This window comes from Dendrobates tinctorius, unplaced genomic scaffold (genome assembly GCF_039654945.1).
Source record: "Dendrobates tinctorius isolate UK_male_01 unplaced genomic scaffold, ASM3965494v1 ptg000166l, whole genome shotgun sequence".
NCBI lineage: Eukaryota > Metazoa > Chordata > Amphibia > Anura > Dendrobatidae > Dendrobates > Dendrobates tinctorius.
Genome location: NW_027361833.1, coordinates 14,218,194 through 14,242,003, shown reverse-complemented (window position 1 = coordinate 14,242,003; position 23,810 = coordinate 14,218,194). Strand labels below are relative to the sequence as shown.

The 23,810-nt window shown below is 42.3% G+C and overlaps 1 protein-coding gene across 1 annotated transcript in view; it reads left to right on the top strand.

The window, feature by feature from the left end:
• The window catches only part of CFAP47 (cilia and flagella associated protein 47), a 926,770-nt gene that overhangs the window by 52,758 nt on the left and 850,202 nt on the right, over window positions 1-23,810 (top strand). Inside the window, exons 6-9 of the mRNA XM_073550693.1 lie at window positions 3,062-3,287; window positions 9,378-9,538; window positions 20,294-20,427; window positions 21,751-21,986. Of these exons, the coding sequence (XP_073406794.1) occupies window positions 3,062-3,287; window positions 9,378-9,538; window positions 20,294-20,427; window positions 21,751-21,986 (757 nt within the window). The remainder of the gene's footprint in view (window positions 1-3,061; window positions 3,288-9,377; window positions 9,539-20,293; window positions 20,428-21,750; window positions 21,987-23,810) is intronic.

The window sequence follows — 23,810 nt, the reverse complement described above, 5'->3', positions numbered from 1 at the left end:
GGTGATAGCCGTAGTTTATATTGGGAAAACCTGGTGACAGGTTCCCCATAAGACCTTATGCATGGCAGGGTCTACATGCTGCATGAACCAGGAAATCCTTATGGAAATAGGTCAAATGTTCCCATAGGCTTCTGTGTGCTCAACAATAGGACAGAGGAGATTCCTTCAGGACAATGGACATTGTCAGGTCGTTATATGATGGACATATAATATGCATCCAGTAATACCAAATGTGATATATATATAGATATATATATATATTCTACTAGGGGAGTCTATAGATGACACAGGCCATAGTATATAGTTGTATACACTGAAACATCTCCAAACCTAAATCTCCATCTGACACTGCAAAATGCAGAAGGAGAGACTCTTCCTTAACATTTTTCACCTTTGCTTTAGCTATGCTGGTACAAGGTAAAAGTGATAACAGGAAGTTCATCCATGTTGATTGTCAATTTTGAATTGCTGACAAGTGTGATTAGCTCCTCACTATCCCTCCTCCCTGCTTCTACTGCTGAAATCTCACTCTAGTCAGTACAAGCTGCAGCTGTCATTCTGTTTTTTTTGGGAGGAGATTGAATACATTTGGCTCCATGATGACCCTCATTCTGGGCTATTATGCTCGATCTTTGATAGCATGTATTCTGACCTGGATATTCAAAGTAAGTACACCAATCTAATCAGGTCTATGTAATAACGTATGCAGCTTGTACTTGAAATCTGCTGACAGATTCTCTTCAAACCTTTCTTTTAATTTGAAATTGGCAAACGTTCCATCACTGGAACTCATTCTGGTCACCAGAATGTGGGAACCACTTCATCCAGCTGGCCATAATGTGAAGAAGAAGAGCAGAGACAGTCCATCTTAATCTGTGGAGCGTGCTCAATGAAACAGCTGCACTGCTTCTTCTTATTCTCGCTGCAATAAAATGTATTTCAGTGAGTGAAAAATATTCAAATAATTGAGAGGGTCACACCGGATCCCTTTTATATCCAGCAAGCATTAAAGGGAATCTGTCAGCAGTTGTTGCTATGCAATCTGACTGCAGCATGATGTAGGGACAGAGACTCTGATTCCAGCAATGTACCACTTAGTCTACTGGGTGCAGCAGTTATGATAGAGTCACAGTTTTTTTCTGCTGAAGATGTAGCAGAGCTCAGTTAAGCTGTGTATAACCTTGCACCCACACCACAGCTCCCGTGGACGCTGTTCCATGGCCAGCATTCATAAGAGATTGTGATTTCTGCTGTACGTAGCATTGCTGATGCCCTGATACATATAGCCCAGGTGTTCGGATAATTGCAGCTTTAAAAAATTAAAAAAAATATAAAAAAATAACAAAAACACAAAATTTCTAAACACCCCCTATTTGCCCCATTAAAAAAAACAAAAAAATACACATATTTGGTATCGCCGCATTCAGAAATGTCCACTCTATCAATATAAAGTAATCTATTGGATCTGATAATGGCGTAACAAAAAAAAAAGAAAATACCAGAATTATGTTTTTTTGGTCATTGCAACATTGCAATAAAAGTGTAATAAAAGACAATAAAAATATTGTACCTACCCCAATATGGTATCAGTAAAAATGTCAGCTCAGGGCACAGAAAATAATCCATGATACAGCCCCTGATCAGCAAAAATGAGAACATTACGGGTCTCGGAAAATTGCGACAGAAGTGAAAGGTTTTGTTTGACAAATGTCTGAATTTTTTTTTTCACCACTTAAATGAAAAAAGGTTAACATGTTTGGTATCTGAATCACATTGTCAGGTCAGTTTTACCATTAATTGAACATGGCAAGTAAAAGCCCCCAAAAACCATTGCATTTTTTTGCAATTTCACCACACTTGGATTTTTCCCCATTTTACAGTACTCTACGTGGCAGAATAAATTGTGTCGTTCAAAGGTACAACTCGTCCCCGAAAAAGCAAGCCCTCATAGGGTTACATGGCTGGAAAATAAGAAGTTATGGCTCTTAGAAAAAGTGGGGAAAAAAAAAAAAAAATCGCCCTGGGTGATGAGGTTAAATATGAACTCCTGTAGAATTTTGGGGGAAAAAACCCTTTAAATACAAATATTGATATGAAACTAGTTGCTGTATAGCAGTATGGATAATTACTTTCCTCTTTAGGAGAAGTTCACACAAGAAGGAATTGTTATGGATGCATTCTGCAGGTTAAATCTGCAGGTAAATGGACTTGTAGATATTGTCATGGGAGGCAGATGTTGTGATGAGGGGCAGGTAATGTCACGGGGGCAGATTTTGTCACGGGCCGCAGATATTGTCATGGGGCGGATATTATCATGGGTGGCAGATATTGTCACGGGGCAAATACTGTCAATGGGGCAGATATTGTCACGGGGCAGATGCTGTCAATGGGGCAGATATTGTCACGGGGCAAATACTGTCATGGGGGCAGATATTGTCACGGGGCAAATACTGTCATGGGGGCAGATATTGTCACGGGGCAGATATTGTCATGGGGGGCAGATATTGTCACGGGGCAAATACTGTCAATGGGGCAGATATTGTCACGGGGCAGATATTGTCATGGGTGGCAGATGTTGTCACGGGGCAGATATTGTCATGGGGGCAGATATTGTCACGGGGCAAATACTGTCAATGGGGCAGATATTGTCACGGGGCAGATATTGTCATGGGGGGCAGATATTGTCACGGGCGACAGTTATTGTCATGGGGCAGATCTTGTCGGGGGGCAGATATTGTCATGGGGAGAAGATATTGTCGTGGGATGCAGGTTTTCAGCGCCACAGCATCTAATCTTCTGTTGCAAATGTTTACTGGCAATTAGTGATGATAGGGATTGTCTCTTGGGCATAAGCATGCTCAGATAACACCTTATCCCAGCACATTCGCTCATCGCTGCTGCGACAACTCTACATTTTTCTCAGCACGAATATGTGGCAAACTCTGTCCATTGGCAGTGATAAATATCTGCCGTTTGTGAGGATCTGTTTTATGTATCTGTGTGCATGAAGGTGCTGTGTATGAAAGCTGACTTTTTTTTGTTGTCTGGCTCATTTCTTTAGGGTTAAATTGCAAGGTCACGAGGAGCAGTTCTTGAAGATAAAAGGAAATATAGTCAACCAGAATCTACAATTGCTAGATCTTTCTGGAAAACCTCTGCAGTGCCTTATCTTTGGACCTGTCTACATTGGAACATCAAAAATCCGCAAAGCAGTGATTTATAATGATAGTCCTGAGACAATAAGCTGGGTGTCCGTCCTGGATGATAATGCCCTGGGTGCTGAAGTGGTAAGTTGTCCAAAAACTGGGATTCATTTTTTATTAAAAGCAAACTCTGTATTGCAGATTTTCTGTTTGCTGGTTGGGGCAATTAAGTGATCAAGAATTCTGATATTAAAGGGAATCTGTCACCAAGTTGTTACCATCTTTTTTTAGAGTATTTTATAGGGGCAGAGACCATGAGTCCAGTGATGTGTCACTTACTGGTCTGCGTGATAAAATCAGCTGGAGAATGTTACTAGAGAATTAGCAAGCCTGCGGCCATGCAGTCCTTCATATTAATTCATTCTGTATAACCCTGGCCCTACCACTGATTGACAGCTTTCTGCCTATACGCAGTGCACAAAGAAAGCAGCCAATATTAGGCTATTCTAAGCGAACTGGTAGATTTGCAGCAGATAAAACAGTGATTTTATCTAGTAAGTGACACATCACTGGAATTAGGGTCTCTACCCCTACATCAGGCTGCTCTCAAATAAGGTAGCAAAAATATGATGAGAGATTCCTTTAAGTAGTGTTCCTTGAGTTATTGGATAGTCATCAATATATAATGTAGGATTAAATGAGGATGACCTTCTGACCTCACAAACTGTCATAAAATGCAATGATCTAGTCAACATCCATTACCAAATGCTAAATGCACTTGTTTAGCTTCATAAATTTATGGTGGGCATTTGAGATGAGTGAATATATTCCCGGACCCTGGTCCAGTGGCCAGGTCAGTAATCTGTAACCGCTGGGCAGGAGACCCACAAAATGGCTCTTACCTGCTGGCATCCATGGCTTCTTTTTAGAGTATCCAGCCTGGCATGACGTTATGAGTGTATCACGCTGCAAAAAGCAGGCGGTTAATCCAAAGAACCATCGGGGATGTCAGTAAGAAGGAGGTGGTGTCCTACCGCCATGAAATACTGACCAGGCTCATTGGCTCATCCCTAGTGGCCAATCTTAATTCTTTTAAATTGGTAGCAATCTAAATGTATGTCTGGGATTCAGGTAAGAGTTCATACTGGGACCCTGAAAGGACAACATAAGTGGATTTTGCTTTTGTCTACTCTTTTTCACATACACAGTAATGGCCGATTGGAGGCAATGTGTGACCTTAGGCAAAATGATAGTGGAACATTAAATACTGAAATATCATACTAGAAACACATATACTGTATACTGAAGTCAGAGTCACTATGCAAAGAGCAAAATGACCAATAGTACCACTATACAAGACCCAAATAATACCGCCACAACATGAACATTTTATCACTGCACTCAGTATTACCATCATTACAACAAAAAAAAAAATCAATATACGCGTACAAATGCCTATTTTACCAAGATACAGTGACCATATAATGGTAGGTAGATACTTTTTTTTACACAGGCACTCTACGTACTCGGCTAGTGAACACCGCAGAGTTTAACTCAATCCCTCACAGACTCTGCTTTCTCTGATTATTTTTGTGGCCTTTTCCATCTGGCCCGGACCACCATGAAGACTGCTTACAAACTCAACTTGTGCAGATTTTGCTACCAAAGCATTTTTGGCTTCTCATTTTTCTATCATCTTTCCCACCCATGAGCAACCTTTGCCATCTCCCTACTTTACTGATATCACAATTTTGTACCTGCTGCTTCTCCCTCTGCCATACTTTCTGTATCTGCTGTATTGTTGTATTGTTCCGCAGCCTATGCCAACGACACCTCATGTAACATTGTACCACCTAGAAAATGGCATGGCCACCCAATTGCTCTCCCATCACTTCATCCGCCCCCCAAAAAAATAGCACATAGACAGTGCCCCCAAAATATATAATGTCAAACTGAACAGCTGAAGACGCTTGGCCGTTTTCCAGAACTCCTGTAGAAGTGAATTATGAGAGAATTGCAGGTGGGGAATGTTGCCCTACGAGCTGCAGCATATAGACACATACAGTGGGGCAAAAAAGTATTTAGTCAGTCAGCAATAGTGCAAGTTCTACCACTTAAAAAGATGAGAGGCGTCTGTAATTTACATCATAGGTAGACCTCAACTATGGGAGACAAACTGAGAAAAAAAAATCCAGAAAATCACATTGTCTGTTTTTTTTTCCTTTTATTTGCATATTATGGTGGAAAATAAGTATTTGGTCAGAAACAAGCAATCAAGATTTCTGGCTCTCACAGACCTGTAACTTCTTCTTTAAGAGTCTCCTCTTTCCTCCACTCATTACCTGTAGTAATGGCACCTGTTTAAACTTGTTATCAGTATAAAAAGACACCTGTGCACACCCTCAAACAGTCTGACTCCAAACTCCACTATGGTGAAGACCAAAGAGCTGTCAAAGGACACCAGAAACAAAATTGTAGCCCTGCACCAGGCTGGGAAGACTGAATCTGCAATAGCCAACCAGCTTGGAGTGAAGAAATCAACTGTGGGAGCAATAATTAGAAAATGGAAGACATACAAGACCACTGATAATCTCCCTCGATCTGGTGCTCCACGCAAAATCCCACCCCGTGGGGTCAGAATGATCACAAGAACGGTGAGCAAAAATCCCAGAACCACGCGGGGGGACCTAGTGAATGAACTGCAGAGAGCTGGGACCAATGTAACAAGGCCTACCATAAGTAACACACTACGCCACCATGGACTCAGATCCTGCCGTGCCAGACGTGTCCCACTGCTTAAGCCTGTACATGTCCGGGCCCGTCTGAAGTTTGCTAGAGAGCATTTGGATGATCCAGAGGAGTTTTGGGAGAATGTCCTATGGTCTGATGAAACCAAACTGGAACTGTTTGGTAGAAACACAACTTGTCGTGTTTGGAGGAAAAAGAATACTGAGTTGCATCCATCAAACACCATACCTACTGTAAAGCATGGTGGTGGAAACATCATGCTTTGGGGCTGTTTCTCTGCAAAGGGGCCAGGACGACTGATCCGGGTACATGAAAGAATGAATGGGGCCATGTATCGTGAGATTTTGAGTGCAAACCTCCTTCCATCAGCAAGGGCATTGATGATGAAACGTGGCTGGGTCTTTCAACATGACAATGATCCAAAGCACACCGCCAGGGCAACGAAGGAGTGGCTTCGTAAGAAGCATTTCAAGGTCCTGGAGTGGCCTAGCCAGTCTCCAGATCTCAACCCTATAGAAAACCTTTGGAGGGAGTTGAAAGTCCGTGTTGCCAAGCGAAAAGCCAAAAACATCACTGCTCTAGAGGAGATCTGCATGGAGGAATGGGCCAACATACCAACAACAGTGTGTGGCAACCTTGTGAAGACTTACAGAAAACGTTTGACCTCTGTCATTGCCAACAAAGGATATATCACAAAGTATTGAGATGAAATTTTGTTTCTGACCAAATACTTATTTTCCACCATAATATGCAAATAAAAGGAAAAAAAAACAGATAATGTGATTTTCTGGATTTTTTTTTCTCAGTTTGTCTCCCATAGTTGAGGTCTACCTATGATGTAAATTACAGACGCCTCTCATCTTTTTAAGTGGTGGAACTTGCACTATTGCTGACTGACTAAATACTTTTTTGCCCCACTGTACATATGCCTGTTTTATGTACATATCAGTAAAACAAACTGTGACAGAGTCAGCTTACGCTGAGTCGTTTTCTTTAGAGTGGACCCTCTGTGGTCTCTGGGTCGTGGCACCCACCTAGGGCGAGCTAACCTTGTGAGGAACCACCCCCTACACAGGGAGTGTCAGGGGCAAGACCAAGGGGATGAGCCACCACGACTGCTGGAACCAGACGGCCGGCTCAGGTAGACATTAAATACGAGTGTCTGATGACAAAGGACGTGCAGAAGACAAGACAAGACGTGAATTCAAGGTATCTTCATTAAGGCAAACTCAGGGTTACATCAGGTGCAAGACGTGATAACAGGAAAACACAGCAAGGTGCATGCGAGGGCACGCCAAGGTCCATGGCATGGTATGTGCCAGGTGGCACGCCTGGGTACAGGCAAGGGCTCAATGGCATCGGACTCCGGACAGCTGGCAATGATCGACAGGATCAGGGCATCAGGCTGCAGACATCAGCTCCGGACATCAGGCCGCAGTCATCAGGCTAACAATCTCTGGCAGGGATCGGCAGGTTCCGGGCATTTGGCAGGCAAACCAGGGTTCAGGCAAGGAGGCACGACAGATCTCCAGACATGGTGCGTGTTAGGGAACACGCCAAGGTCCAAGGCAAGGTTCCAGGCAGGGTGCGTGCTAGGGGCACACCAGGGTCCAGGGCAAGGTGCAAAGCAAGGTGCGTGTGTAGGGGACACGCCAGGTTCAAAGTACAAAACACGGTGCGTGTGTAGGGGACACGCCAGGGTTCAAAGTTCAAAGTACAAGACATGGTGCATGTGTAGGGACATGCCAGGGTTCAAAGTCCAAGGCAAGGTCCTGCACGTGCCGAGGGACACGCCAGGGTCAGGGTACAAGGCAAGGTCCTGCGTGTGCCAAGGGACACGCCAGGGTCAGGGTGCAAGGCAAGGTCCTGCGCGTGCCAAGGGACACGCCAGGGTCAGGGTTCAAGGCAAGGTCCTGTGCGTGCCGAGGGACACGCCAGGGTCAGGTTCAAGACAGTGCGTGCTAAGAGACACGCCAGGGTTCAGGCTAGGGCCTGTGCGTGCAAGAGGGCACGACAAGGTACAAGCTAGGGCCTGTGCATGCAAGAGGGCACGACAGGGTGTAGGCTAGGGCCTGTGCGTGCAAGAGGGCACGACAGGGTACATGGCAAGACCTGCGCATACTTTTACAGAAGCACGGGGAGGTATGCCAAGGAGCAGGCTAGGGCTTGCACGTGCTATTAGAGAAGCACGCAAAGCACAGTGCAGAGACAGCATGGGTGCAAGCAAGCACAAAGAGCATGGCTGGGGCACTGGCTAGCTGGTCGGGCTGAGGCACAGACAGACGGGCAAGACTCCGGAAAACCCGGCTGGGGCATAACAGGCGACACAGCTGTCACTGGTCGATGAGCACGGGTGAGGCACAAGCAGGCGGGCACGGCTAGGGCGGGCACGGCTGAGGCACAGACAGGAGGCTAGGAAGGCCAGGCGCATGCAAAGGGCACACGAAGAAGCAAGGCACGGCAAGGCAAGAAGCAAGGCAAAGCTAGACAAGGTATGGAACAAGGAGCGGAACATAGGCAGAAGCACAGAGCGGGGTCAGAGAGAGTAGAGGACTAGCAGCGGAGCGTAGGCCGAAACCCAGAGCTGGGTCAAGGCAGAACCTTGAGACTAGACATGGAATGTGCAAGAGAGCACCATAAGACAGAGTACCGAAAACCAGGCAGAGACAGAGAATGTGGAAGTACTACAAGGCTCAGAATAGCAAAGGCCAGACATGGCGAAGCAGGCAAGGCAGAGAACATAGGAAGTACAAGTCAAAGCATAACAAGGATAAAACACGGCACGAGAGACAACACGAGACATGGCACGGGACAAGAGGCAGAGTACAAGCACAGAGTGTGTGCAGAGACGCACTACAGGGCAGAGTGCAGGGGCACAGAATACAGGGAGCGACCGAGCAGACCAAGCAGCCATGCAGGGAAGCAACACGATACTCAGGCCCCGACCATAGGAAGGGGCGGTCTGATATAGCACCATAGCACCTGCACTTCTGGGTCAGGACCAGGGAAGGACTTCCAGTTCAGACCCTCCAGGATCATAGAGAGCATTGCTAGATCAGACTGGGCTGGACCATAGAGAAGGTCACATGATCAGGGGCTCCAGAAACTCTAAGAGTTTAGCTGGATCAGACAGTGCCGGAACATAGGAAAGGTCACATGATCAGGGGCAGGACCACATAGAGGATTGCTGCAGGCAGAGCAGAGACGGCTGGTCACACAGCAACGGCGTGTAGCCATGAGGTAAAACACACATGCGCACTGGCAGGTAGCCATGAGATGAAGCGCGTGCACACTGCTCCAGGCATCTTGCAGCACAACAGTCACGAGGTGCATGTGCACACTGCTTCCAGGGATCTTGCAGCATAAGACATAACGGGCATGATACTTCAGTGCACGTGCACACTGCTCCAGTGTTCTTGCGACATAACAGACATGGCGAGCATGACACAATCTTTACTATTCTATTTACTATTCTATTTTTTACAGGGCACAGATACTCAGAAAAGTGCAGATGCTGCTCTGCAAGACATGGGTCACAGGAACAGGACGAGTGACGTAGAAGTCTCCAGCATGCTTACCTGCAGTCCCAATGGAGGTGTTCTTTTGCCTTTCCAGAAAACCACTCTAACAGTCTGTTTTAATCCCAAGTAAGTAATAGATTTCAGTGTTTTCACATTGTAATGGGAGATCAAGGGATAATAATATAAATAATATAATAATAATAATAATAACAATATAATATATATAATATAATATAATAATATAAATATTATAATATAAATAAATATAAATAATATAGTAATATAAATCTAGCTGTTATAATTAATACTATATAGGACATCGCGTATAAAAAGTCTATCTCAAATAATACACATTTTTACTACAAAATAATTAAAAATGTAAGATACTTGGTAAGGTTGAAAAACAGCCGTCAGGTCCAACATGTACTTCTCCAGTGTGGATACAGAGGAAGGCGAAAACCTCCATGAGTCATATACGGTAACCAGAATAAATCCCTGGATCAACTGTAAGGTGCCAGAGTGAGGTAGTCGTGGGCGAGCTGCTTCTTCTGCTCGCTCTGGCACCCTGCAGACAAAACTTGTCCCAGTCCCGATGTGTTGTTGTGTGTGGGGTGCATCACACTTACTTGTAGCCCATTGGTCTACATTGGCTCCAGGCTGTCATATCCCAGAACCTTCACAGCAAACAATCCAGTGGGCATTGATTTTGTTAAAACAGTCAAACTCAATCTCAAACTCAAATAGTCTTTGTTGGCAGGAACAAAATACATTTGTGTTGCCAAAGCAAGGAAAATAGATATGACAAGAGAAAGGATTGGGGATTATGGGAATGGGGTGCTGGGGGCACAATTTGGGAAATAATAGTCCATTTGGGGGTTTTAAGTTCCTCTCAGTTTATGACATATGGTGACGTATTGATCTCCAGTGTTGATTCCTCTATCCCCAGTAGGATGCAGAGTTTCCTCTCCTCCTCCATGGATGGGAAGTCTGGGTTGTGAATGGAAAGTCTCTGGAAGTGGGAGGTCCTCACTGCTGAGTATTTGTTGCAGTGAAGCAGGAAGTGCGCCTCGTCCTCCAGTGCCCCTACTGGCAGTGCTGGTGCAGTGTGTCGTCCCATGGCTTGTATGTCTATTGGAGCCACCCTATTTCCACCTTTAGACTCAAACCTTTACTTGGCAGCTTTCGGTCAGTACAATCAGGCATATAGGATAAGACTCAACGGGTTACAGTCTTTCCCACAGGTACTGGACTTAACTTCAGCCCCTATTCTTGGTATGGGTAGAGCATCGCTCTTGTTAACTCCTCTAGCACTAGTATTTTTTTCTTCTCCACAAGCAGTGCACCCGGATTCCATCAGCACCTGCCTCTGAGAGTTTGAGTCCATCTTTGCATGCAGTTCTGCTGGCTTAATGCTCCCAGTGGCCCCAATATCCATCTCAAAGTTTCCAGGCTGACAAGCGAACTTGCACAGAAGGGTTCTTTGGTAATCTACTGCCCCGACTCCTGAGAAACAAGCTCACGCTGTCCCTAGCAGCCTATTGCCTGTGACTGCTGCGGTCACTTCACCACATTTTCTTTAACTGGCCTTGACACTTCCTGAACTTGATACTAACTCTCAGTGCCCCCTCCCTAATATGGGTCGGCCATTACAGTTAACCCTGTCTAGGTTAAACTGCAGTCCTAGAGAGTTTTACTCTAAGATAACATAAATGAATATAAAATACATTTATCCACATTTAACCACTTGCGGTTTCAAGGAGCAGAACATCACCTCCACCACTCCTACAGAACAATGACCCGTCTCCAGAAATGTGATATTTATAATTTGGGATAAAAAAGCATTCATGAATTGGATCAATAAATTATTCATTACCACATACTATGGCAGAGAGTTCTATGATCTTGCTGCTCTTACAGTAAAGAATCCCCTTGTATGATATAGAGCCTTTTTCTCTAGACTTAGGCTACTTTCACATATCTACAGTAACTATGACATAGTGGGAATAACCGAGACATGGTTAGATGAAAGCTATGACTGGGCAGTTAGCTTACAGGGTTACAGTCTGTTTAGAAAGGATTGTAAAAATCGGAGAGGAGGAGGGGTTTGTCTTTATGTAAAGTCTTGTCTAAAGTCCACTTTAAGGGAAGATATTAGTGAAGGGAATGAGGATGTCAAGTCCATATGGGTCGAAATACATGGAGGGAAAAATAGTAACAAAATTCTCTTTGGGGTCTGTTACAAACCCCCAAATATAACAGAAATCATGGAAAGTTTACTACTAAGGCAGATAGATGAAGTTGCAACCCATAATGAGGTCCTTGTTATGGGGGACTTCAACTACCCGCATATTAACTGGGAAACAGAGACCTGCAAAACCCATAAAGGCAACAGGTTTCTGCTAATAGCCAAGAATAATTATCTTTCACAATTGGTGCAGAATCCAACCAGAGGAGCAGCACTTTTAGACCTAATACTATCTAACAGACCTGACAGAATAACAAATCTGCAGGTTGTCGGGGATCTAGGAAATAGCAACTACAATATTGTACAGTTTCACTTGTCTTTCATTAGGAGGACATGTCAGGGCGTCACAAAAGCACTGAACTTTAGGAAGGCAAAGTTTGACCAGCTTAGAGATGCCCTTAATCTGGTTGACTGGGACAATGTCCTCAGAAATAAGAATACAGAAAATAAATGGGAAATGTTTAAGAACATCCTTAATAGGCACTGTAAGCATTTTATATCTTGTGGGAATAAAAGGACAAGAAATAGGAAAAACCCAATGTGGCTAAACAAAAAAGTAAGAGGGGCAATTAACAGTAAAAAGAAAGCATTTAAACTACTAAAGCAGGATGGCACCGTTGAAGCTCTAAAAAACTATAAGGAGAAAAATTCTTTATCTAAAAAAATAATTAAAGCTGCCAAAAAGGAAACAGAGAAGCACATTGCTAAGGAGAGTAAAACTAATCCCAAGCTGTTCTTCAACTATATCAATAGTAAAAGAATCAAAAGTGAAAGTGTAGGCCCATTAAAAAATTGTGAGGAAAGTATGTTTGTAGATGATGAGGAAAAAGCTAATATATTAAACACCTCCACGGTATTCACGGTGGAAAATGAAATTCTAGGTGAAATGCCAAGAGACAAAGAAAACCCTATATTAAGGGTCACCAATCTAACCCAAGAAGAGGTGCAAAACCGGCTAAATAAGATTAAAATAGATAAATCTCCGGGTTCGGATGGCATACACCCATGAGTACTAAGAGAACTAAGTAATGTAATAGACAAACCATTATTTCTTATATTTAGAGACTCTATAGCGACGGGGTCTGTTCCACAGGACTGGTACATAGCAAATATGGTACCAATATTCAAAAAGGGCTCTAAAATTGAACCTGGAAATTATAGGCCAGTAAGTCTAACATCTATTGTTGGTAAAATATTTGAAGGGTTTCTGAGGGAAGTTATTCTGGATTATCTCAATGAGAATAACTGTTTAACGCCATATCAGCATGGGTTTATGAGGAATCGCTCCTGTCAAACCAATCTAATTAGTTTTTATGAAGAGGTAAGCTATAGACTGAACCAAGGTGAGTCATTGGATGTGGTATATCTTGATTTTTCCAAAGCGTTTGATACCGTGCTACACAAGAGGTTGGTACACAAAATGAGAATGCTGGGTCTGGGGGAAAATGTGTGTAAATGGGTAAGTAACTGGCTTAGTGATAGAAAGCAGAGGGTGGTTATAAATGGTATATTCTCTAACTGAGTCGCTGTGACCAGTGGGGTACCGCAAGGGTCGGTGTTGGGACCTATTCTCTTCAACATATTTATTAACGATCTGGTAGAAGGATTGCACAGTAAAATATCGATATTTGCAGATGATACAAAGCTATGTAAAGCAGTCAATACAAGAGAAGATAGTATTCTGCTACAGATGGATCTGGATAAGTTGGGAACTTGGGCCGAAAGGTGGCAGATGCAGTTTAACAATGATAAATGTAAGGTTATAGACATGGGAAGAAGTAATCAACATCACCATTACACACTGAACGGTAAACCACTGGGTAAAAATGACATGGAGATGGACTTGGGGATCCTAGTTAATGATAAACTTACATGGAGCAGCCAGTGCCAGGCAGCGGCTGCCAAGGCAAACAGGATCATGGGGTGCATTAAAAGAGGTCTGATGAGAGCATTATACTGCCTCTGTACAAATCTCTGGTTAGACCGCACATGGAGTACTGTGTACAGTTTTGGGCACCGGTGCTCAGGAAGGATATAATGGAACTAGAGCGGGTACAAAGGAGGGCAACAAAATTAATAAAGGGGATGGGGAACTACAATACCCAGAGAGATTAGCCAAATTAGGATTATTTAGTCCAAAAAAAAGACGACTGAGGGGCGATCTAATAACCATGTATAAGTATATAAGGGGACAATACAAATATCTCTCCAAGGATCTGTTTATACCAAGGATGGTGACGGTCACAAGGGGGCATTCTCTGCGTCTGGAGGAGAGAAGGTTTTTCCACCAACATAGAAGAGGATTCTTTACTGTTAGGGCAGTGAGAATCTGGAATTCCCTGCCTGAGGACGTGGTGATGGTGAACTCAGTCGAAGGGTTCAAGAGAGGCCTGGATGTTTTCCTGGAGCGTAACAATATTGTATCTTACAGTTATTGTTAGGTTCTTTAGAAGGACGTAGATCTGGGGATTTATTCTGACAGAATTTTATAGGCTGAACTGGATGGACTAATGTCTTTTTTCGGCCTTACTAACTATGTTACTATGTTACTAAAAAACACATGCGCATTCAAACGCATGTCCATGCGCACCCATGTTTAGTATAGGAAAAAAAGCATGCGCATGTTTGCGCAAAAACGCAGCGCAATGAAAACAAGTGTGAAACCAGCCTTAGGGAATGCATTTTTGCTCTGTCTACAGGCCCAGGTATGAAAAGATCATTACCCAGTTCTTTCTTTACTTTCCAAGCTCAGTGCTGCACTTCACCTTGGTCGCCCTCATCTGCACCCGCTTCAGTTCATATCTTTCTTATTCCCAAGTGCTCAAACTTATATTCAGCCTAAACTTTGTTCTAGTCTTACATATATATTTACTGATGTCTTACTTTTTTGACAGCTCGTTTCGGGAAAATGTCAGGAAATGTTTTATGCATTTGCTACAATGACCGGTGCACTAATCTAAGTTATTTTCAAAAGATCTGGAACAACGTTAAAATCTCAATCTCTTTTATACAACTGACTCAAATATAATTCCCCATATCTTCAAAAATTAGGTATCATGAATAGAATGTATTCTCTGTACTGACACACTCAGAGTGGCTACCAATCTGATTTACCGACCCATAGGTAATTGTGTTTCATCCTATAGCAGAACGATGCAAAGATTACCTGTGTAATGCAACATACGATGGACCTATATACAAATTTGGAGGAACACAAAGGTTTAGTGTGGGCTTATTGCAGACTAGGGACACTGCAATATGTGTGTTTGTATCTGAAAGCTCTACTCACCCTTGCTTTATTTTATTTTGCATCAGATTTTTGTTTTTCCTCCCTTTTTAATAGAGATTTGACATTTTGTTTGGGCACATACAGTGGCATGTAAAAGTTTGGGCACCCCTCATCAAAATTACTGTTATTGTGAACAGTTAAGCAAATTGAAGATGAAATGCTCTCAAAAATACCAAAAGTTAAAGATGACACATTTCCTTTGTATTTTAGGCAACATATATATTTTCATGTTTTAGATTTTAAAAATTACAACAAGGAAAATAGGCAAACGTTTTGGCACCCTGCTGTTGTGAGTTCATTTTCCCCTTCACCATTGAGGTCTGATGAACTCCCTCTTCTGGTGAAGGAAGGTAGTGAGGCTGATTACCAAGCACCTGAGCTGGATGATGATGACTGGGTGACGGGAATTGCTGACTGGATATAAGGCAGCCGACGCCCTTCTGCCTTGCTGGTGATTTCTCTGAGGGATTCTAGGAGACCAGTCTGATTCCTGCTCCTCAAAAGCTAAGTTTTCTGCTCTGCTTTTTGCATTCGTGTTTTGGTTTTGTTTTGCCTTGTTTTTCTGGATTTCTGCCATTCCCTGCTGGGGTGAGCTGAATTCCTTTTTGCTCTGTCTTCAGAAAATACCTGAGTACTGATATAGTCTTTTTGAAGCCTAACGTCTTCAGGGCTTTTTTCCCTATCAGTCTTTTGGCTCTTGTTTTGATAGGGTTTTGGCGGATTGCAGACAGCAGCTTTTCTATCCTGTCCTATTTAGTTAGCTTGGGCCCCATCATTTGCTCAGCCTATCTTTCTATCTGTGTGAGTGTTTTTTCATCTTGCTTCACCGTCATTATATGTTGGGGGCTGCCTATTCCTTTGGGGTCTGCACTGGGGCAGTTTAAATTTCCCGTTCTGTCTTTAGGCTATTTAGTTCTCGGGCTGTGATCGAGGGGTCTAGGGCACCGTAGGAACCCCCCACGGCTACTGCTAGTTGTTGTTGATAGGTTCAGGGGTCTGCAGTCCGATAGCTGCCAACTTCTCTGGTTTTCTGGACTTAGCTAGTATTTCTGTTTTTGCCTCCTACGGTGACTCATTCATAACACCCTGCATTGTTAGTATCTATTAAAAACACATGTGACATGCACATATGTGAACAGGTCGGCCGGACAGTGTTCACACCACCCACTGACTGAAACACAAAAATGAAGCACAGAATGATAAATGTGCAAAAATACTCTGTAGTAAAAAATATAACAGTAGTCAGCTAGTGCTAGTAGAAAGATGATAACAAATACAGGGTATTTAGTCGATACGGGGAACATTTCATGGGTAGAGGAACGAATTCAATGGATTCAAAGAAATTTCAACAAATTATTGATGGATGTAAAAAAAAAGCTGAAGTTGAAAAAATGTATACCAAGCTACTCCACCTCGTCACGGTAACCCTTAACGGAGCAGTCCCTATCTAATGTATTTAAAACCTGAACATGTGAACAGTACCTAAATGAGCAAGATTCAGACAGGCGCTTCCTGATGTGCTCATTTAGGTACTGTTCACATGTTCAGGTTTTAAATACATTAGATAGGGACTGCTCTGTTAAGGCTTACCGTGACGAGGTGGAGTAGCTTGGTATACATTTTTTTCAGAAAACGTATCAACTAAATACCCTGCATTTGTTATCATCTTTCTACTAGCACTAGCTGACTACTGTTATATTTTTTACTACAGAGTATTTTTGCACGTTTGTCATTCTGTGCTTTCTTTTTGTATTGTTAGTATTTAGTAGCACCCCCTTTTGAAAGAATCACAGCTTGTAAATGCTTTTTGTAGCCAGCAAAGAGTCTTTCAATTCTTGTTTGAGGGATTTTCATACATTCTTCCTTGGAAAATTCTTCTAGTTCTGTGAGATTCCTGGGTCGTCTTGCATGCATTGCTATTTTGAGGTCCAGTCACAAATTTTCAATGATGTTCAGATCAGAGGACTTTGAGGGCCACTGTAAAACCTTCAGCTTGCGCCTTTTGAGGTAGTCTATTGTGGATTTTGATGTGTGTTTAGGATTCTTATTCTTTTGTAAAAGCCATCCTCCTTTCAACTTCAGCTTTTTTTTACAGATGATGTTATGTTTCCATCAAGAATTTGTTGAAATTTCATTGAATTCGTTCCTCTACCCATGAAATGTTCCCCATGCCATTGGCTACAACACTACCCCAAAGCATGATTGATCCACCCTCATGCTGGTTGGCAAGATGTTCTTTTCCTGAATTTCTGTGCCCTTTTCTTCACACTTACTGTTGATTGTTGTGGCCAAAGGGATTTTTTTAACCTCATCGGTCTACAGGACTTTGTTTTCCAAAATTCATCAGGCTTGTTTAGATGTTCTTTTGCATACTTCTGAGGCTGAATTTTACAGTGAGGATGCAGGACAGGTTTTCTTCTGATGTCTCTTCCATGAAGGCTATAATTGTGCAGATATCTCTGAACAGTAGAACAATGTACCACAACTCCAAAGTCTGCTAAATCTTTCTGAAGGTCTTTGCAGTCAATCTGATTTGCCTTTCTAGCAGTTCTACTAGTAGCTCTCAATAAAATTTTGCTTGGTCTTCTAAACATTATCTTGATCTCCACTGTTCCTGATAACTGCCATTTCTTAACTACATTTTGAACTGAGGAAAGGGTAACTTAAAAATGCTTTGCAATCTTCTTGTAGCCTTCTCTTGCTTTGTGGGCCTCCACCATTTTAATTTTCTGAGTTGTAGGCAGCTGCTTAGAAGAACCCATTCCTGCTGTTTTTTGGCACAAGGTTAGAGGAGGCTGGGCATTTATAAAGCTGGGAAATGTGCATCACCTGGCCTTTCCTAATGATGTCAGTGAACAAGCCATAACCCTAACAGGCAAATTAAGGTCTGAAAGCTTGGTCAAAGTTATCTGAGCACACAAATCTCCACGGGTGCTCAAACACTTGCCTCAGCCCATTTTCCTTTTAGTTATTTTTGAAATGTAAAAAAAAAAGACTATATAACTTTAGGCCTTTTAGAGATCATTTCATTTTTTACTTGCATAACTGTTCGCAATAACAGTAATTTTGACCAGGGGTGCTCAAACTTTTACATTCCACTGTAGTTACTTTTAAAGGAAACTTCTCATGCAAAATAATGCTGTAGACCTACAGACGTTAGACCTGACTGCCAATCAGTGCTTGGCATGCAGTAATAGCCGCTGCTCTCTGCACACAGAGCAGTGACTGAAACTGTGCTAGCTCTGCCCCTGTGACTGGAAGCCGAACTCTGCCGGGAGGAATAAAAATTAATTTTCTCCTGGCAGCGGGGCTCTCAGTGTCAGCACCGCATGGTGTCAGAATGCTATTAACTTGCAGAATAACCCAATATCTGCAGGGTAATAGCATTTGACATGACAGGTTCCCTTTAAGGGTTTTTTTTAGGATATATTTTTTTAAATCAATGTGTTTTCTGCTGTTGAAAATGACAATCTCAGCTATATTTCTTTCCATGCAGTAGAGTAATTAGAGTCCTATTGACTGCAGTGCAAAATGTAGACAAGAGCCAATAACGGTACGTTGGTCAGATGAAGCGTTTTAAATCCTATAAAGATATATGTACCGTCGTCACATTAAGAAAAGGACTAAAGATAAAATATATGAATCTCATTGAAAACATCATTTTCAAAGTAATAATTTTAAATAGTAATCATAAAGTCACCGAATAACAAATATTACCATATTGTTACTAAATAAAACCACTATACTAAAACTAATATTCCAGTCATAAACCATATAAAGGGGATAAATACCCCATACAATGACAATATATTACCATCACATAGTTTCTGAATATAACTAACATCCTGTTACTGAACAAAATCCACTATGCCAATAATACCACATATATGGTATAAATACCACCGCACCATGGCTGGAGCACATATTACTACCACATAGTAAACGAATACCACTATACTGATCATTTCCAAACAAAACAGTGGTAACACTTATATTAACACTAGTGACATTATACACAGATCGTATAAGTGTATTGTGGCTTACCGGTAATGCATCCAAAAGAAATTGATCATTTTCACATTTTTTTCTTCATCCAGTGCAGATTGCTATGATTTGTTTAAGTAAAGACTCCTCTTTACAGAAATCATCTCCACCATCCACACTTTTTTCCCCACTTCAACACTGTGCCAGATGAAAAAAAAAAGTGCAATAGTACCGCCCTGGTGCCCCGTTAACAGTAGCTCCCTTTTATACCCACTATGGAAAACACTACCATCAAAAGTCAAATATATTACAGTGGTAATAATGCCCCCAATTGGCCTCCTCCAGTATTTACGCCCCCTACTTGCTACCATAAACTAATAATGTGCGTTACTCATTCTGACCCCCACACAGTAACTATGTTACCCATCATGGAACTCATTCTGTCATAATGTCATCCGCCCTGGACATTTCCTTTAATAATGTTACCTAGCCGCACGCAACCTTCGATCATCTCAAGATCTCCTTCTCTACTCCCCCCTTATCTCTTCTTCCCACAACCGCATACAAGACTTCTCCCGTGCTTCCCCCATACTCTGGAACTCTCTGCCGCAACACATCAGACTCTCACCATCAACGGAAACCTTCAAGAAGAACCTGAAGACCAACCTGTTTCGACAAGCCTACAGCCTGCAATGATCCTCGGTCTACTGAACCACCGCTCGACCTGCTCTACCCTCTCCTACTTTATCCTCTCCCATCCCTGTAGACTGTGAGCCCTCGCGGGCAGGGTCCCCTCTCCTTTTGTACTTGTGTGTCCCTTGTCTTACACATGTTTATTATACTTGTCTATATTCCCCCTTTTCACATGTAAAGCGCCATGGAATAAATGGCGCTATATAAATGCATAATAATAATAATAATAATGTTCACCATCCTGGGCCCTTCCTTCAATAATGTCTCACATCCTGTAATAATGTCCTCTTTGCCGGCCCTCATTCTGTAATAATGTCCCATCATTGCCCACATCATTTTATAATGTCCTCCATCCTGTGCCTCTTTGCGTAATAATGTTCACCATACTTGACCCGTCATTTAATAACATCCCCCATTCTGGCCTCTATGGGAAGATGATAAAAGCTGAGTTTGCTATTTTCAATGGCTGCAACTCTATGGATTAAAAAATTAACCCATATCACCCCTGTAATGCAGTCCTTTAGACAAACATTGTACTTATATACTGTAGTGTACTGATATACTGTATATGTATACATACAGGAAGTAACGTATGTCACTGTATATGATGCTATATATGTACAGTTATATATTATATGTACAGTTTATGTTATTACAAACCTTTTTTCAGTCAATTATATGAAGACATCAGAACAGAGGAGATTTCATCCCAGCAGGATTATGCTTTATTTATGAGATTTGAACCAGTTGGAAGTAAAGATGGATTTCTACAATCAGATGTAGACAATACAGAGTTTCATAAAGGTATGGCTCTTCTTTACACTTTAAAGAAAATCTGCTGTTAGGACAGATCTATTTAAATGCGATGTTGTGATGCTAGTCACTTCTCACGGCCAAACCGTGAGTCAGAGTTGTCAAGGAGTCCAAGGTCCAAAGTCAGGAGGGTACATAATAAATAGAAGGAAGAGACAAAAGCGTAGTCAGGTAACATTCCGAGGTCAGAGTACCGGGAGGGTAACGGATCAGAGTTGAAGGGGTTAAACAAACAGATTGTCAGAACAAAGTCCAAAGTCAGGCAACAGATAAAGCATATAGAACTCAAGGCACAGGAGAGCACAGAGCACAAACCTCACAAGATGAATGTATCTCTGGCAGTGTTCTGGGAAACTCAGCTCAGTTAAGAAGCATGGCAATTAATTGAATAATGAACAAATGAGACAGCCGACGTCCCGCAGTCACAGATTGGCTAGCTAAGCTGTCAATAAACACACTGACAGCTCAGCACACCCTTGAATCAGACTGGATGGCCATGCTGTCAGTCACAGTACTGACAGCTTCAGCACGTCCCTGTACCGGATTGGATGGCCGAGCTGTCAGTAACTGCATTCCAGACACCCTGAGGGGTGGAACTGTGACAGTTGTCTATTACCTGGATGGCCCCTTTTAAAAATTAAGTAGTTCCCCTTATATTATAAAAATAACATACACTCAACTTCCACCGCTGCCAAAGCTAACATGACATTTTTATGCCATGTGATCCCTGCAGCCAATCGGCCGCTGCTGGTCCTGCTCACCTCTTAAGGCTTTGTTCATATTAGGTTGCTGTCACACATCAGTGGCTCAATCTTGACTACAATCTGAAGTCCTTGCTCCCTGCACCTTGCCACAAATCTTACTGCGGTTATGTACTGGAGCAAGATTTCTGGAATGCAATACAATAAAATAAAATACGCCGCCGCTCACGCTATCCTGTCCCCGCTCTGCCTACTTTGTTGGAGTTAGGTGAAAATAGTGTGACCCCAAAAATTGCAAATTTTGTGCAAATAAGAAAACTGGTATAAAAGCTTTGATGAATCGGGGCCAAAATTGTGCATATTTATGTATGATTTATTCATTACCCATGTATAATGCCAGTTTTTAAGCTCTTTGGCACATCATGGAGCACACAATAGGAATAAATGTGGCTACTAACCGTACATCTAATGATGTAGAAAACATGGCATTCCACTAATGATTTAGAGTTAGAAAAGACAATAGCCTGGTATAAGATTTGTCTATTTGTACACTATGAATTTAGGCTGTTGTGAAATAATAAACTGCTTTTCCTGTTTTATATCTTTGGAATAGGACAAAAGAAGCGCCACGTGGAGTTGGCTGTTACTGTCACTGCTCTCCCTGTCGCATTAACATTCAGCCCAGGAACAGTGTACGATTTTAAGGAATGCTTGATTGGTGAAAGGATCGATATTCATTGCTCACTAAAAAATGAATCTCAGTTCCTCCCTGTGGTGTTTAGCTTTCGCAAGATATCCCATTTTCATATCTCTCCAGCTAATGGAAAGATAGAGGCAGGACATGTTCAGGTACAAAAACATTTCTCTACATCTACCAAGCAGCATTGTGTTACGGTGTAAGATAACTCTGTCCTGGAAATAGAAAGCCTGTTAACAATTATTTATGCATTGCTTAATACATATTAATTAACTGGAAAAATAGTTCTAGATTTTTGCTGCGTATTAGATGCAGTAATATGATTTTGTAGCCTAGCTCTACTGGGGAAACCATTTTACAATGTAAATCACTATATTGATTTACTTATTTTTGCTTCACATTTAATCCTACACTTAGAATTCTATTTGTCACCTTAGATTAGTGGGTGCAACCGTTCTCACACAATCAGAGCTTTTAGATTTAACAATGAAGCAGAGCTGAGGAAGATAACTCCGCCTACACCAGTCTCTGTATATATAATGTCCATAGACAGTGAGGTGCCTCTCACAGGAGGGGGCGGAGTCGGCCAGGAGGCAGGTGTTAAAACAGTCTTGACTGGTGCTAAACTGGTGCTAAAATAGTCATGACAGGCAAACAAAACCACATTGCTGAAATCTGTCTTAACCCCTACCTCATGCTGTCTTCAGCTTACATAGCAAAAACCTGTGGACAGATTCCCTTTAACTCAGAGTTGTAGCTAGGGGTTCAGCTCTTCGGGGGCAAAACATTTCAGTGGGCCTTTAACCAGTTAACCATGTGTGCAACTACGATGATGAACCCTGATTGTGGGTATAGAGGAACTTCAGCAAATAACCATGTTGGTACTGAAAATAAATCTCTACACAAATATCAACACTGATATTACTGCCATATAGTGACCATATAGTGGTAGATACCAGACCTGCAGACCTTACAAGTAATTACAATCTGACATTCTTTCTGGTGGAGTAGTTAATTTTCCTGTCTTTTCTATCTGGCCCAGACCGACATTACAACTTCTTCCAGTCACGAATCGTCTGCAGAGATTTCAACAAAAACACATTTGACTTCTCACATTTCCATCCCTGTCCCCAACTATACCCAACCTGCACAAACGCCTCATCCTACTGATATCCCAAATACTGAGATGCTGCTGTCATATGTTTCCCTGTTACTGCACCTGTTGTGTGGTATAAAAAGAGCTCCTCTTACTGCCCCACATAATAGTGCCACCACTGAGCCCCTTACAAGCTTAATTACATAATTTGTGCCTTCTAGATGCTAAAATTGCCCCTAGAAAATAGTAATGTCTTGTGCACATGCCCTAGAAAAGTATCCACATTTTACCCCTTTGATAGTTACAATACTCTGAGTGCCCCTATAAAAATAATGCTTCTTAAGTGCCCTTAACATTTAATAATGTCCACTGGGTCCCCAATGTACAGCTCCTCTATATATAGTATAGTGGACCCACAGCTCCCTTATAAAGAGTATGAGGACTCCACAGCTGCCCTATATACAGTATGATTGGCTCATAACTCCACTATACACAATATAATGGCCCACAGCTTCCCTATACACAGTATGGTGAGCCAACAGCTCCCCTATACACAGAACCACCATTAGTACATGAATGCTGCACGAAAACCACACTCAGTACATGAATGCAGCACCAGAACCACTATTGGTAAATGAATGCAATGCTAGAACCACCATCAGTAGTTGAATACAGCACTAGAACCACACTTTTCCTACTCTGCATACTGAAAAACACGATACCACATTAACATCCCTCATCAAATATATAAAGCTCAGTTGTGTGTATGTATGTGTGTATGTGTGTATGTCCGGGATTGGCATCCGCACCGTCGCAGCTGTAGCCACAAAATTTGGCACAGTCACACGTCTGGACCCCGAGAGCGTCTTAGGCTATGTTG